This window comes from Engraulis encrasicolus, unplaced genomic scaffold (assembly GCF_034702125.1).
Source record: "Engraulis encrasicolus isolate BLACKSEA-1 unplaced genomic scaffold, IST_EnEncr_1.0 scaffold_375_np1212, whole genome shotgun sequence".
NCBI classification, from domain to species: domain Eukaryota; kingdom Metazoa; phylum Chordata; class Actinopteri; order Clupeiformes; family Engraulidae; genus Engraulis; species Engraulis encrasicolus.
The window spans coordinates 19,736-37,120 of record NW_026945671.1 but is presented as its reverse complement, the minus strand read 5'-3'; the positions used below and the strand labels follow the sequence as shown (position 1 = coordinate 37,120).

Genomic DNA, 17,385 nt, shown 5'->3' with positions numbered 1-17,385 from the left:
AGAACAGATCGCACAAAGCAGAATGAACTATGGAAACACTATTTACTGTCCCGATATAACTTCAGCATCGTAACTTGCAAGTGCACGTGTTGTCTTTGGTTCGTGTAAATAAATGAAGCTACAAAGCATGAGGAACTTATTTAATGAACATCTCATAGTCCGTAGCCCAGTGAAGGTTAGAACAAGGAAGTAGCTGTTTGTTCTCGAGCACAGAGCAGCCTGGTCGAGAGGACCAATCACAGCGGCTCTTGCTGTCGTTAACCACGTAGCTGTCTGCGGGCAGTCACATTTTCAGGTGCACACCAAGTGACGGCAGAGATGATAAAAATAACTGCGTGCAAGGGGAAGGCATAGGGGTGTTCAAACTTCACAGTGTGCAAAATGAGTGTTGTACAAATGACAGTGCACAGTTTAACTTTAGAAGGAATTCAATGACAGACAGTGCATCTAGGCATTTGTGTCCAAAATTCATTTTCTATTGGTTACTGCTTCTCAGTTGGGGGCTCTACAGCCCCCAAGGGGGTATTGGGGAGTCCTGGGGGGTGTTGAGAAGGGTAAAGCTGAGAGGAGGTAGTACTCGCAATGCATTCAGGGAAATCTGTCGAAGCCCTCCGTCCGTGAAGTGAGGTGTTGGAAAATCTCTGCGCGGAGGGGATGAAAGCCCTTCGCCGAACCCCTACCCATCTGTCTGAACGTGAATCGGGATGCCACTACGCTTACACGTGGACGCGCAAAACGGAGTCAAAGGGGATCGGCGTAGGGCTAAGCGGTGTAATGGGATTCACCCTTAGTTGTCAATGGGGGGAATTAGTCTATTCTATTATTTGACAATAAGGGGGGGGAGTTGGGAGGCTTGTTATGAGGTCAAGGGGGCATTTGTTCACAAAAGGTTGAGAACCACTGCTATAGCTATTCTAGCCCCCTATAGTGTATATAGTGCAACGGCTAACCAAAACAATCGTTCAGTTTGTGATACAAGCATGAAAATTGGTGCACATATAGCCAAAGGCATTCTAAAAAGAACTGGATATGGAGCCATCGTGAATTTTCAACATGGTGGCCAGTGTTAATTTCGTCAACCACGACAATGACGAAAATATTTCGTCAACGCCCCTTTTTCCCTTGACGATGACGAGAGGATGACGCACTAAAAATTGTCTCCAGCAAATAAAAATATGACGAAAATAAAAAAAATATTTTCGTCAAGGAGACTAAGACGAGACGAAATTTACAAGACATGGACGAATGGACATTAAAAAATATAATTATTTATAATTAATTTGTAATTTGTAATTGTAAGGCCTTGTCTTGAACTTCATAGGTGATTGCACGCTCACGCTGTGTTGCCTCGCTTGTCTCTGCTGGCAGCCAGTGCATGGCGCGGCTCAGTCAGTAGATCTGTAGCCTAGTAGTTCAGTGGGACCATTTAAGTTGAGTTTAGGTCCTAAACATTCCCAGAGAAAGAGAAAAAATAGCCGACGTTGAGGGAAGTGTTAATTTTGAAACATGTTCAACAACCCTCTTGTCCATGACGAAGACCTGTGTTTGCAGTAATGACAGTCGCGCCAATCCTCCTCTGATACTGTCGTTCTAAACCTCCTCGAGCTTCCACTATTCTCCTTTTCACTTGGCTCTTTTAGCCCGGCGTTCGATGTCTGTTCTTTTTTTGTAATGTTTGCTATATTTGTTGTTTAACCTATGAGTGGCAGTTCGCAAGCAAATCATGAAGGTCGGATTTGTGACTTTATTTAAATCAGTCACCACGGGAGCGCGCGCCAGCAGGGGGAAAGTTGGCCTGTCTAAACAGAGGCACGGCTACTGTAGCCTAGTTTTGGAAATAATCAATGGATAGGCGATCACTGAGGAGTTTAAAACGGTTGAGATTTGAAACTTGTTCTCGTCGAGAGCAACGCTAAAAGACCCAAGTCGACAGCATTTCCATGTGTCTGCAGCTTCTTCCTAGTTCCAAAAACTCTTTTCAGGGTCATGCATATTGAGCCTCGACACCCCCGACAAACAAAACAGCATTAGTGTTTAACTATTTGTATGTGCATGTCCTTTCTATCGTCCAGTCTGCATACCCCTGCCTAACTATTTTTCCTGGGACTTTTGCATGGCATACGAAGTGTGCTCGCACAATCTATTTAAGCCCATTCCAAGCATGCCGCACGAGTCATTATCGTTCTCTGCTCGCATTGGCAATTGAAAACAAAAACCGCTAACTTGCATAGTCTAACATCAGCAATATTTTATCTGACTCGTGGTCATCGGGAAGCCACTATCAGGGAGACGTCTTGAACTTCATGCAGACTTGGGATGTCTGGTCTTCCCACTGCCGGGAATCTGCAGGCTTTACATGTAGCTTCCTCCGTGATCAAACTCAAAATCAAATAATTTGCAGCAGCTTCTAATGCGAGAGAGGGAGAGAGAGAGAGAGAGAGAGAGAGAGAGAGAGAGAGAGAGAGAGAGAGAGAGAGAGAGAGAGAGAGAGCAGCCTGCACCTGGAAGTGTGTGTGTGTGTGTGTGTGTGTGTGTGTGCGCGCGCGCGCGCGATGCTCTTTTGCTCTATGATGTTGAAATGACTGATTTGGGTTTTGGTGGAAAATTACCAAGTAACAAGGTGAATATTTGCTGCAATAGGCTATATTAGTAATGCTTTGTGAAATAACAGTAGCCATTGTAGGTTATTTATTTTACACCACAATATTGACTAAAATTTGAAATGTTGACTAAAATGACTAAAATTTGAAATGTTGACTAAAATGACTAAATTTGAAATGTTGACTAAAATGACTAAAATGACTAAAATTTGACTATGACTAAAATTGATTTTCGTCATTTTGACTAAGACTAAGACTAAATTGGGAAGGCAATGACTAAAATATGACTAAGACTAAAATTAATTTTCGTCATTGTGACTAAGACTAAGACTAAATTAAAAAAAGCTGACGAAATTAACACTGATGGTGGCCATAGCAGCATATGGCTCCATATCCAGTTCTTTTTGGAATGCCTTTGGCTATATGTGTACCAATTTTCATGCTTGTATCACAAACTGAACGATTCCTTTATATTTTGGAGCTAAGCTATTAGACTAATAGTGCTTTTATCAATTTCTTCTCTGTGTAGGATAATGCCCCCTGAAATACACTAACCCCTCCTGCCATATTACCGTATGTTTCCAAGTGGCCAGCAAGTCAGGAAGATTTGATTATATTGCTCTATAGCACAAACAAACAAAATTAGAAGCTTTTAGCGTAATTTTCTTGCTGGATTCCGCGCTAAATTCAATCTTTTTGGAGCCCATATTGTGAAATGGCTACCATTTCAAGTGGTAAATCAGGTAAATTTTATTGTATTGTTTGTTAGCACATCTACACAACATTTCATACTTGTATAATAACTTACTTGGTCAACTGTGTGCAAAATTCAATATCTATGGTATGGTAATCTACGGTATTTTTGGCGGCCATCTTGAAAAATGCTAATCAGGTGGATTTGATTTCATTGATCTTGTGCACATTTATGTCGAACTTCATGCCTACATCGTAATTTGATTGATCAATTGTGTGCAACAAATCAATTTCTGAGATCTTGGCGGCCATCTTGGAAAATGGCCGCAATTTCAAGTGGCAAATCAGGTAGCTTTAATTACATTGGTCTTGAGCTCATGCATGTCGAATTTCATGCTTGTATCATAATTTGCTAAGCCAATTCTATGCAATTCATCAATTACTGAGGTATTTTTGGCGGCCATCTTGGAAAATGGCCGCCATTTAAAGTGGCAAATCAGGTGGATTTGATTTCATTGGTCTTGAGCACATACATGTTGAATGTCATGCTTGTATTATGATTTGCTTTGTCAATTCTGTGCAATAAATCAATTTCTGAGATCTTCTTTGGCGGCCATCTTGGAAAATGGCCACCATTTTAAGTGGCAAATCAGGTAGATTTAATTGTGTTGGTCCTGAGCACATACATGTTCAATATCATGCATGTATCATAATTTTATATGTCAATTCTATGCAATAAATCAATATCTGGGCTCTTTTTTGGCGGCCATCTTGGAAAATGGCCGCCCTTTCACGTGGCAAATCGGGTAGATTTGATTGTATTTATCTTAAGCACATACCTGCCGAATTTCACGCTTGTATCATAATTTGCATGATTTTTCCTGTAGCCGCTCCACTACGTCCAAGTGAATCCAGTCTCAGGACTACTGACAAGAAGTTGCCTCAAAACTTTGCTGTTTTGGGACATGTCAGAAATCATAGAATATCAGCTAGTTTAAGTCAAATGTTTTGAAAATACTTTCATATTTAGTGAACTAAGAGGTAAATGTAATGATTTATATATATATACATGCAGTGTTTTACTAAATTATAGCATTTCCCTTCAAATGGAAAGATGTGTTTTATGAGCGAGCACACGCCGATATTTTCTTGATACAACCACACACCATCTTTATCTTACTCTACCGTAAGACTTAAGGTGGTTAGGTATGAATTCTAAGCATATTCCAGTTTGTTTGGCATTGGTCTTTAAAGAAATGCATCATGAAATGTTTTGTGGAGTTGATTATTTCCATAAAATAGCTTTTTGTATAGGCGGGCTTAATGGGTACAAGGTGGGCTTAAATGGTACACCCCATTGAAATGCATGCAAGTTCGCATGCATGCTTATGAAAAATGCCTTTGAGGGACATAAAAAGTGCTGTACAATCCCAAGTTGTTGCTTTAAAAGGCGTAATGTAATGAATTTTATGAAGTATATGAAGTAAAAGATGCCGTAATATTTAATTAGGTTTTATGCACTATTTTTTTAGCAAATCTTACATTTTTGGTCTGAAACCATTTATGCCATGTAGGCTCCACTGTTAAAACTCAATTCACACACCTCACCAGGTATTTTGATAGAGAAATAACTATATGAGCTTATTTGGAACACAAGTGGGCTTAAATGGTACCAATGGTACCATTTAAGCCCATTCAGACTTTTCACTTTTCTCGTAAAAAATCTTCATATTGTACTTTGAAATATCCATCAACTCAGTGACAAACATTGAGAAGAGAGGTAAATCTTACTATTTAACAAAATATTTCACAAAAAAATTATGTGAAGATGATTGAAAAATAAAGAAATTTAGATTTTGGTGGGCTTAATGGGTACGCTTACCTTAATACCACTTTTATTAATACTTTGACACCACAAGCTAAACAAAACAAACGTCTCTCTCGGCCGTGCTATGCGACCATTGAACACAGATGTAAAGCACACGGCGGTGCCAATAAATAAAATCATGACTTACCAGAGGCTGTGGCCACCAGTTGACTACAACACCTCTCCAAAATTCCTCTGGAAATGCCCATCCAATTCGTTGTCAAAACTTCCCAAACTGTTTAGCCCATAGGCCTATAGTTCACCTCCGCTAGTTTGATATTTGCTCACGGGCATTTTCTATGATCCTCCATAGCATTAGCAATCCTACAGTGAAAGAGAGTCAGCGCGGGCAATCTACAGTAGCTGCACCTGATAGTTTTTTGACTACAGATACACGCTTCAGTGCTAAAGTAGGCCTATGCACCCGGGACTTTGCATCGCAAAGCGATGTGTTTCAGAGCATTTTTTATTATTATTTCAAAAAATAAATTAAAATAAAATAAAATAAATTCGTTTTTTTCCCATGGCCCTCCCCCTAACTCTGAATTTTTTTGCCATGGCCCTGCCCTCCACCTCATTTTTTTCATCATGGCCCTCCCCCCCCTACGCACCAGCCCTCCCCCCCCGGTAAATTACGAACAGTCCCTTAGCTTCCCGTGACCGTGTTCATTATTTTCAATAGAAAATTATATGTGATTACAGAGTTTAATACAGAGATTGATGTGTGTGCATATATGTTTATCTAGGACATATTTAGAAAGACTACTGTATTTGCTAATAGGTGTTCCTTTTCTGTTTAGTTTTACAGCATAAATATTACCCGGTGACACGAGTAATAAAGGAGAGGAGAAAATACAGATGATCGGTGGGATGTTTCTTTATTGTTTTCCTTTCCTGGCTGTTTATACGCACTGGATAGCTGAACATGCAAACGTTTAGTGAGGCCAGTACATTATTATTATTATTATTATTCATACTATTACAGAACCTAGAGAATCTTTGGTGCAGGCCCACCCCATGAGCCAATAAAAATAGAATTCCATTGTTTAGGGCAACACTAGAAGCTGCGATGATCCATGACACCCTCTGTGATGTCAGCTATGACATGATAGAATGTTCTGTGGATGTGATTAAAATTGTCAAAGTGTATGCCATTCACTTATTTGTTAATGATGGAGGCATAGCCTTTTTTACAATGAGGAGATTGGATGTGTGGTTAATGCAGCAATTTTCTTCCACACTATGAAGAAAGGTCAGTTAATTTATGTAGTATTTAATTTTCTATTTAATATTTTTTGCATAGACATGTGTTAGCTGTTGAGATAAACTGTGTCGATCTAATTGACAAGTAGGCTACTATCAAGTGCATTAAGGACTTTATTCAATCAAATCAGAAATCAAAATGTCTGCCTATTTTATAGAACTTACCACAGGCCTACTCAATGTCCATTTACTTTAAACAGTATAGCCTAATGTAAATGTAGGCTATAAATTAGCCTAATGTAATTATATCAATGTAAATAGCCTCTATAATATATAATGTAAAAATGTAATGTGTCACTAACACTTCTTTGGTCAACAAGTCAACACAAACAAAGAGTGTGTGGCATGGTTGGGTGGTTGGTGTGTGTGTGTGTGTGTGTGTGTGTGTGTGTGTGTGTGTGTGTGTGTGTGTGTGTGTGTGTGTGTGTGTGTGTGTGTGTGTGTGTGTGTGATGTAGTTACTGTGTGTAATGTAGAAATATAATGCATCAATTATATAATGTAAATTATAATGTTGACAAAAGATGGCTCGTACAGTAGCTCAAAAAGTCGCAGTGTCTTCTCAAATTGGGTGCTCTTGGATGAAGGGGGTCAGTCTAATAATTCAACAAAAAAGACTCATCCAGGCAACTCCCAAGTGAATAATGAGGAAGTGAATAAAAATTAAGTTATGGCTAAAGCATGATTAAAAGAGTAAACATGTTTAGACCAGACACCGTTGGAGGCTAGGATTTGGGGCATTGTTGCTGGGGTCAATTTCCTGATCCACTCACCATCATTTACATCATTATACTGTATTCTCAGGCTCAAAAGATCCTTCCCAGAATCCGCCTGGACCTGCCTCAGGACTGGACCTGGCTGGATCACCTGGCTCATCCCTTCCATTTCCGGTGGAGGAGTATATCCTCAACCTCTCAGAGGAGTGAGTTGTGTTTAATTCCTATAATTAGAATCAGAATCAGCTTTATTGACCCAGTATACATTTTTGTCTGCAGTCTTCAGTAGTTCTCATTACAAAACAGTGCAAAACAAAAGTAAACTAGAAATGCACTCAGAGAGTGCAGACCTCTGTCAAGGAAGCTGTTTGATAGAACATTTGACTATGTTACATCATATTTTTATGAAGCCGTTATGCCTTCCTTTTGTGAAATTAAAAACTGGAACGTCAAAATTTGCCCTGTCCTGTAGTTCAATTTGCGGTCATGGTGAAGAATCTTTAAAAAATTCTCATTCTGGTTCGTGATCTGGATCACCACCAAAATGTAATCATTTGTTCCTTTGGTCATTTCCAAGAACTCCACAAAGTGTCATCCAAATCCGTTCATGGATTTTTGAGTTATCCTGCTGACAAACAGACAGACAAATAAACAAACAAACAGACAGACAGAGACAAACCCATGCGACTCAAAACGTAACCTCCTTGGAGGAGGTAAAAAGTTATGATGATGGCAAAAGTTAGTGTGAAAAGAAAACTATTAAGATATCTTTCTATAGTCACATGATTGCCATTGTACAGACTAGCCGACCGATACAGGTTTTTCAATGGCCGATGTGATACCGATTTTTTTTCATCACCCTTGGCCTATACCCGATATTTGAGGCCGATATGGGTAAAAAAAAAAATTAAAAATGACAAATATTCCAGGTCTCAAGTGAAAAATAAACATTTATTTAATGTAGCGGGTGCTAAAAGAGTCCTGTGCCTTTAATGACAGGGACTCTCGTGAACGCGCGGGGGGCACGAGCCGGGGGGTTGTGTGCGAGCCGCGGGAGAGATGTGAAGTGGAAGAAGATGAAGTGAAGCCTGAAGTAAATTAATATGAAGTTAAGTTCAGCCGGGTATCGTGGCGTGAGTTAATATTGAACGAGCTACAGTGAATTTTCAGTTCGGTTACGTGAAGTAGTTTTACTGTTGTTTCGTTTCGTTTTTGTCAAAAAACGTTTGTTTTGTTAGCGCGCCGAGTAACGGTCCTGGCGGTGGAGTAGGAAGCTCCCTTTTAGCTTATTGAGAAGTAAACGGGAACTGTGGTACAGTATTTCGAGGAACAGCGCGGTGACACCAGGAAGGGTGTAAAGGTGTGTGTACCCCGTTATACTGACCTATTTCATCCATAGTTACTCTCTCATCTTAAAGTCGTTATTTTTGTTTTGGTTTACTCTTCGCCGTATCGATAGCTATCATTAGCTCCGTTGCCCTCTCCTCCTGAACGTTCTGAAGTCATAGCTGCCCTGTGAAGAACGGAGCGGGTTTCCCTAGAATCAGACTGAGTGTTTACCCTGCCATCCAGTCCAGCATCGTGACGGGATTTGGTCGTGGGTTGGTAACTATACACACACACACACACACACACACCATAACATTCGCCGGGCCACCTGGACTGAACTGAACTGAACTGTTACTCGTGTTGGCCCGTGCGACATACACACACACACACACACAACGCCCATAACACTCGCAGGGTCTGAACTGAACTGAACTCGCGTTGACCCTCGCGACACACACGCGCCCATAACACTCGCAGGGTCAACTGGACCGAACTGTACTGAACTTGCGTTGACCCTCGCGACACACATCCACACACACACACACACACACACACACACACTGGTACAAAGAGAGAGAGAGACTTCGAGCCTCAGAGCGAGCCTCCACACACACACACGTTGTTGTGCCCAGCACAGCCCACTGCCTACTGAAAGGTCCGAGTGATTATAATGAGCCCTACTCTCATGTAATTCTATGTCTTCATTTAACCCTCTGTGAAGTGTATGCCGCTCGGGTTTAAATGGTCAGGTATTGAGAAGTATTGTTATCAGACACTGAATGTTGTTGTTTTGAGTGTTGATACGATGTACTTTGATTGTTACTGCCAGGGGTGAACTTTTATGCCTATTTGAGAACGTGTTTAATATCTTTCTTGATACTATACATTGAGTGTTATTGCCAGAAGGGAATTCTTATACCTGGTCAGAAAGTATTTTGATACTTGTTTTGATTACATGTTGGTTATTATAACTACTGTTGTCTTGTCTTATTAATTTAGTAGTGTTACATGTGTGTCATATAATAAGTAGTTACTCTATCCCTGGGGGTAGGGGCGTCTCACTTGTGTTGTTCGGTTAGGATAGTATTGAGGGTAGTGACGGGTGGACTAGGACGCACCTCACCACATACACCTTCAGGCGGCCATCGGACATTACTGAAGCCCACTCTACCAAACTTGATGGAGCTACCCAAGACAAACATTGCTGCCAGTCTGGGAGTAGTGAGGCCATTAGTATTGGGCGTGGGGGACCTAGATCCCGTCCCGTCCTGTACTCCCCACGGTACGAGATAATTAACCCCTACAAAGGCGACGGTAAACTCCCGTCCACTACATAACATTATAAAGACAAGCTGGGCTACTTCACAGTGACTAGACCCAGAGATGACTGGAGCACTCAGCAACTTTTTTAGAGGTTTTTTATTTTGGTGCACAAAATGACTGACGTTTCGGCGCACCTGCGCCTTCCTCAGAGTCAAGACTTGACAGACATCCCCTCTTCGATTTATTTAACATTATTTAACATTATCAAATTGAGGTAGAACGTGTAACATTTAGACACCCACTCTAACAATGAAGTAATGTCTAAAAATCAAGTAATAAAAAAAAAAAGTGTCTTGGTGCTTTTAAAAAACCCGAATAACATAAAATAATAATAAATAGTCCGTATCGGCCAAAACCACATGTGTATCGGACGATACTGATACACTTAAAATACGCAAATTTCTGCCGATATCCTTAGAACAGACACTCACCATTTCCCAATGTCAAGTGTTCTAGCCTTGGTAGTGCGTGAAACACCTAGTAATTGGATGCTCTTTGGTGAACTCCGCAGAGTATCCAATCATTAAGCTTTTCACGCACTACCAAGGCTAGAACACTTGACATTGGGAAATGGTAATAGTTTGAGTCTTTTTACATAGGTTGCATCTGTTTAAATCTCTCAATCGTATGTTTTTTTCAATTCTAGGGAATGGAAGGCTTTCAGCAACATGTTAGAAACTCCTGTAAGTACAGCTGCATAAACAAATATGTTCAATGTTTTCTTCAAACAGGTATGAAGTTATCTGTTTTTGCCTGTTTTTTTTTTTTAGTTTAAATCACATTTTTTGTTGACCCCCAGATGACAAGGAGCCAGTTTGTGGAGCTCTCGAAGACTGTCCTGAAGGTGTTTAGCCTGGGCTCATTTCGTCTCGTTCTACCAACTTTGATCCACCGCGGATGTGATGAGCTGAAGAGCGACTCAGATACATCCTCAAGGTAAAATAATTAAAAAAATAATAACTTGATAACACTTTATTTTAGGGATACATCTATTAGCACTAATACATACAATATTAATGCCCGTGTAAGTCACTTGTAAGGCATGTACTAAGCAAAATCAGACAGTTGTTAAGCATGTATTCACAAATGTCTTGTTCATGCCCAATTAGGGGTTTATTACTAATATGACCTTAGTAAGGGCCAGTAAGCCTATATTTCTATTTATTAGTAAGTAGTAAGTTGCAGAATACAATGTGTATAAGCTCCCGTCCCGACACACTGTGTGAACAAACCCTGAACAGTGTGAAAACAGAGGTGGAATAAGGGTCCCTATTCTAAAGTGGTGCATTGCTCAGCCCAGATGGTTTAGGGCCCCTGCACTACCAAGGACCGCTCAGTACATAGGGCCCCCACACCACACAGGCCCGCACTACCTAGCCCCCCTGATCAGCAAAGCGTAAGGATATATTAAATAATTATTTATTGAGCAGTGGAGACATCTAGCATTCTCTTGTTCATATCAAGACTTAAAGGGAACAGGAGCTATTATATAGCAAGGACTGAACGTACACTAGTCAATGACGGTGGGTTGGTGAGATGTATTTTTTTCATGTACCATTGAGTTTATTTGTAAGAACCCCAAAATAAATGCAGAACATTAGAATAATAGTTTTGAAGCGAAACTAAACTATTATTTTGTGATAATTAAGTTAATGTTCGAGAACATTAGCTCCAAGAAGTGCAATGCATGATGGGTACGCAATCTAGGCCTACAGACAACCTACCCGGCTCTGCGTCTACCTACGTCCTTAGCTCCTCCCCTCACTCGTGCAATTTAGTTTTTATCCAAACAATTTGCCATGTATGTTACAACAGAAATATTATCATTGCTGCATTGGCCATGCATTGCATTTCTGACAAAGGGTGTACCCATCATGCACTGCACTTCTTGGAGCTAAGTTTCTCAAACATTAACTTATTTATTATCACAAAGGAATACCTTCGTTTCGCTTCCAAACTATTACTCATCGTTATATTCTGCATTTATTGTAGGGTTTTTACAATTAAAACGAATTGGTGTATGAAAAAATTACATCTCACCACCCCACCGTCTTTGAGAAGTTTACATCCAATCCTTGCTGTATAATGCTTCATATTATCCTTTTCCATACTGAGTTTAAGAAGTGAGAACTATGTTTCTAATTAGACTGATGCATATTTGAATAAGTTCTTACACTTTGCGCCCCAAGGGGGCTGAGTAGAGTGGGGGCCCTAGGTAGTGTGGGGGCCCTAAGCCATGTGGGCTGAGCAATGCTTCACTTTAGAATAGGGACCCTTATTCCACATCTGTTTTCACACTGTTCAGGGTTTGTTCACACAGTGTACCAGGAGCTTATACACATTGTATTCTGGCCCTTACAGCTTACTCATAAATAGAAATCTAGGTCTACTAGGTCCTTACTAAGGTTATATTGGTAATAAATCCCTTATTGTGCATGAACAAGACATTAGTGCTAATAGATGTATCCCTAAAATAAAGTGTTACCTAACTTGATAACATTTTATTTTAGGGATACATCTATTAGCACTAATACATACAATATTAATGCCTGTGTAAGTCACTTGTAAGGCATGTACTAACTTCAATTCAGCTTCAATAGAATGCTATGAAACGTCCAGGAATATTCTCTAAGCTGGACATCTGGCAATTTTGTGTAAATGTCAACATTCTGAAACAAAAACTGCATATATGTAACATTCTACTTGCTTCTTGGTACAGAACGTGGTGTGGTGAAATATTCCCATATTTTGGCATCATTCCTGCTTAATGTACTTCTCACATGCCTGCTATGTATGGAGACGCACCTGTGCTAGATGAAAATTTTACCCATGTTAAAATGGCGGTGCTCCCGGCCAGGCCATGTCACGTGATTGTGACGGCATCCCGATTCCCGACTTAGAGAAAACTGGGGCTACAGCTACAGCAACTTCATGTACAATCTTGTTTTTTTAACACAGATAAAATACACAGTAAAAAAAATGCAGTGAAAAAAATGCTGTGTTAATTCAACACTTAGAGAGTACTCCGAGACCAAATAGATGATGTTAAATCAAATCTCTAAGTGTTATATTACCACTGTATGTTCTTTTTGCTGTTTACGAAGCAGCTCTCTGGCATCTTCATCTGAATCTTGCCTGAAAAAGTTAACTCTCTGAAGTCAGCCACTGAAGACAAATCTAGTACAATCTTTTAAACTTTTGCCTGTTTGTTTTTTATGTCTGGTAATAGATCTGGTGAAAGTGGAAACTCATCGGAGGGTGTTTTAAGTGGATCCTCAAGGTAAACTAAAAATAATAGATCAGAGAATGCCATGAACCTGTTGGTAGATCTTAATGATTTTGACCTGCTAAATCAGCATGGTGAAATGTCTTGAACCTTCTTGCCTGTTTCCTTGTTTGTAGTTATAGTTATGCCAGTGGAAGTGCCTGCGCGTCCTCATCTGCTACTGCTGATGGTCCGATGCTCTGGATGAAATGTGCCCTGGCAGCCTTCAGGAAGAGGGTGGCATGGCTTCTTCCCCGTCACTCGCCAGATGTTCACTCTTACATGTCTGACATTCACGCCGACAGCGACAAGCGTAGTGCCTGCCCTCGTCCCCGATCTGGAACCAGGACAGAGCCACGTCGTGGAATTCCATCCGTTCACGTAGAGGATTTCGGCCTGTTGCCAGATGTTCACTCTTACATGTCTGACATTCACGCCGACAGCGACAAGCGTAGTGCCTGCCCTCGCTCCCGATCTGGAACCAGGACAGAGCCACGTCGTGGAATTCCATCCGTTCACGTAGAGGATTTCGGCCTGTTGCCAGATGTTCACTCTTACATGTCTGACATTCACGCCGACAGCGACAAGCGTAGTGCCTGCCCTCGCTCCCGATCTGGAACCAGGACAGAGCCACGTCGTGGAATTGAATCCGTTCACGTAGAGGATTTCTGCCTGTTGCCAGATGTTCACTCTAACATGTCTGACATTCACGCCGACAGCGACAAGCGTAGTGCCTGCCCTCGCTCCCGATCTGGAACCAGGACAGAGCCACGTCGTGGAATTGAATCCGTTCACCTAGAGGATTTCGGCCTGTTGCTAGACAGACTGTTTTCCAATGAGGCCATTGATCGAGTTGTCCAAGAACTTGTTGGTCAGGTGCAGGTTGCGACGCAAGACGGTGGTCCATCTGGTGTCCCAGCAACAGTGACAGTTCCTGAGGCGGTGTACGCTAACACCGAGCAGGCAATCAAGAACCTGCTCCGCCCGTATGTCACCCCGCTTGTGGTTTGCAATTCTCCAGGTACAACTGTCCCTAACATTGCAAGATTCACAGAACTGCTCCTAGCAGAATTGGAAAACTGTCATTCTGCTGCTGTGCTTGGAGCCGAAGACGATGTTAGAGCCTCAACGTCGCACAGCGTGGACCAAAGCTGTCAGTCCAGGACCGCCAGCTTGAAGACAGACACGGAGACCCAGGAGTCTTCAAGCCAGAACGGACGCCAGCGCATGTTTGGTCTGTTCAGCCAGCTGATGGTCCATCAGGTCATGGACAAGATGCATGAGGATTCAGCAGCGCAACAAGAGCAGGAGAGCGTAAGAGGGTCTTCCACCGCTGCATCCTTGCTTCTCGGTGACACTAAGGACCTCGGCTGCTTTGTCACTGTACTGCTGCTGAGGCTCCTGGCCAGAATGAGTGATGGATGCCCCTGCTGCGGCGCCAAGAGGCTGGACCAGGACCTGCTACAAAAGCTCATTGAGGACCTTCTGTTTGAGTTCACCAGTGACCCATGGTGCCCAAGCTTCGATGGTGACCTCAGCAACCAAACGATTCCGTCCATCTATAGGGCCATGGACGCAGTTTGGCTCAGACTGCTGAAGCAGTTTGGCTCAGACGGCATCCTGTGGAGGGCCGTCGATACACAGGATAGCTCATTTGACGCAACCTTATTGGCGGAATTACGAAAGGAACTGTTGACCCAGCGTAACGTCGAAGATCCTGCTGAACCGTCCACCCAAAGTGACTCGCCGTCCCTCAGCCCCGTGCCTGAACCGTCCACCCAAAGTGACTTGCCGTCCCTCAGCCCCGTGCCTGAGGTCACCTCTGGACAAACAGCTAGAAAAGCCAGAAGTAAACTCAAGGTATGAAAAATGAGCCAAGACAACACCACATATGACATTATTGGGTTTATATAGCTATGTATTTATTGTTTTAACATTATGAGCGTAAAAGGTAATGGACTTACATGCCTTTAAATGACAAGGTTTTCCCCTCTGGTCCTACGTAGATCTTTAAGATACGCAGCAGTGCAAAGATTGCACCAACTAAGGATGCTTCTGACAAGGGTAAGGGACCTTACGATTGTCATTACACGACTGTCTTGATTCCCCTTTGTTTTTGATTTTGAATTCTTATTCTCATTTCTTCGTCTCCCAAAGGGCTGGAGTCAGAGGCAACCGTCACTCGTGCCCTATCGGATGAGGGTATTGCTGCCGCACCTTCTGGTGACAGGAAGGAGCCGCGCAGACGGCCCTGGTACAAGAAGATCTTCCTCAGGCTCAGCTGTTTTGGAGGCCCAGCTGAGATCTGACCTGTCCAGCCCACCACCTATACCCTTACACCCCATCCTAACCCAAGCCTTCACCCCTACCCAACTCCCCAACTTGTTTACCATATCCACCCATCCTACCACACACACACACACACACACACACACACACACACACACACACACACACACACACACACACACATCACCTATGCCAGCCACATCACAAGGCTGCCCATCACCAGGAGCGGAGCTACAGGGGTGGCTAGGGGGGCATTTGACCCCCCTGAAATCTGATTGGCTACCCCAGGTGCTCCCCCAGAAAATGGACAGGAGCCCCGCCCACTCGCGTTACACGAGGCACATAGATCGCCTGCAAATCGCTATCGCGAGTGAAGAAACAGAGCCATACAGAGAACAGAGTTATGCGATTGGAGGACCAGGAATTAAATTGCAGCCCCGCCTTTCAGCGAGATAAGGTTGTTCCTAAAGCGGCTGTCTTCCCATAGACTCAACATAGAACCACCACATTAACAGCCAAAAATAAGGACTAACAAACTACACTGCGGGGTAATCACCATAAATATGTAAACTATCAACTGTCTCGGTGGTGATAATCACAACAGTTTTACCACCTGTGATGTTTATCTGAAGTTATTACTACGAACAGCAAGTCTTGTCATATTCCCTGCATTGCATCGCATTGCATTTGCTGTGTGCTACGCCCACTACTAGGAACCAACATTCGCAACGCTGAGCAGTACTGAGAAGCTAAAACAGCAAATTTTGCTAATGAGGAAGTCGGCCCTAGCAGACAGCGGAGATCGCCTGACTCTGTTCTCTGTATGGCTCTGTGAAGAAAGGATAACCATTTTTCCCACACACATTTCGATGCAAGTCTGTGTACACACCACCCTCGTGAATTTACAGTAGGCATATGGGGTACCATTCGAAAGCTTAGAATCCCCTCTGTCTAGTGGTATGCATGGCAACTCTCTGTCTTGTACGTCCAGAAGAAGAAAAGCCTTAGAGAAAAAAAACTGCTTATTTCAGTCCAGATTCATTTCGTTTTCCTTTTGGAAAGTTAGCTGTCTGCCATTTAAGATTTTTCAGTACTAGGCCTATATATTGCTCTATTGCCCATGTGATAAATAAATAGATTCGTTTTTGGTGGTAAATGAAAGTAGCTTCATGATTAATTCATGTGAATTCAACTCAAACCTCAAGTCCAAATAGTCACTGGCATAATACTAATTGCTGTGTTTGTGTTGGAATAGACTAGATGCTAATGAGTATTTTAAAAGAATGTCCTTACAGCACCTTCGATAGCATTGTTATATGTGTGAATTGTAGCAAGCTCTTAGAAGCATCGCCACATTACAGTGACTGGATTTTATGGAAGTAACTCTGAAATCTGAAGTCTGAGTTCAGACTTAAATTATTGATGGGAAATTTGAAATTACATAAAAACACAGATGGTAGAAAATAATTTGATTAACCCTAAGCATTGATTGATTGACACCTAAGCATTCATTTCCTTTCAAGTCTGATGCAGAAACATTCATGTTCATTTCTGAGAATTCTGTAGAAACGTTGACAATCTGCAATAATGGGCATCAGTGAAACACTTATCCTTATCATCTCACATCACTATATGATTCTCACATACATAAACACAGATAGCCTACAGGTGTACACACCTGTCAGTGTATTCCAATGGCGTAGCACCCAGGTATTAGCATTTTCCTTCCAAAAAAAGCAGCCCTTCATATCATACTTTTCTCAAAAACTTGTTTCCCACATTTCTGGCACATCTTTGGAGAAAAAAGAGTAGCCTACATATTAAATTATTACCTCTACAATGGTTAAAGTGTATTCAGAAAAGACAGAAAGCAGTTAATAAAAATGGCCATGTTTTACTTGAAATGTGATATTTTCTATATTAATACTATTTTCTATCCGGAAATGTGTGGTGTTGGGATATGTCATTTGAGTTAGGTTCAGTCAATGTAAGGCACATAGCTCTTTGTAAATCTTGCCATTTGCAATGCAATGGGTTTCTG

At 41.8% G+C, this 17,385-nt stretch overlaps 1 protein-coding gene across 1 annotated transcript; it reads left to right on the top strand.

The window, feature by feature from the left end:
* The first annotated feature begins 6,314 nt into the window (after nucleotides 1-6,314).
* Nucleotides 6,315-16,837, top strand: LOC134443843 (uncharacterized). Its single transcript, XM_063193383.1, has 8 exons — nucleotides 6,315-6,412; nucleotides 7,227-7,344; nucleotides 10,437-10,473; nucleotides 10,590-10,726; nucleotides 13,020-13,070; nucleotides 13,193-14,915; nucleotides 15,062-15,119; nucleotides 15,213-16,837. The coding sequence occupies exons 1-8, from the start codon at nucleotides 6,403-6,405 to the stop codon at nucleotides 15,362-15,364; spliced, it is 2,286 nt and encodes a 761-aa protein (XP_063049453.1). The 5' UTR covers nucleotides 6,315-6,402; the 3' UTR covers nucleotides 15,365-16,837.
* Nucleotides 16,838-17,385: the final 548 nt, after the last annotated feature.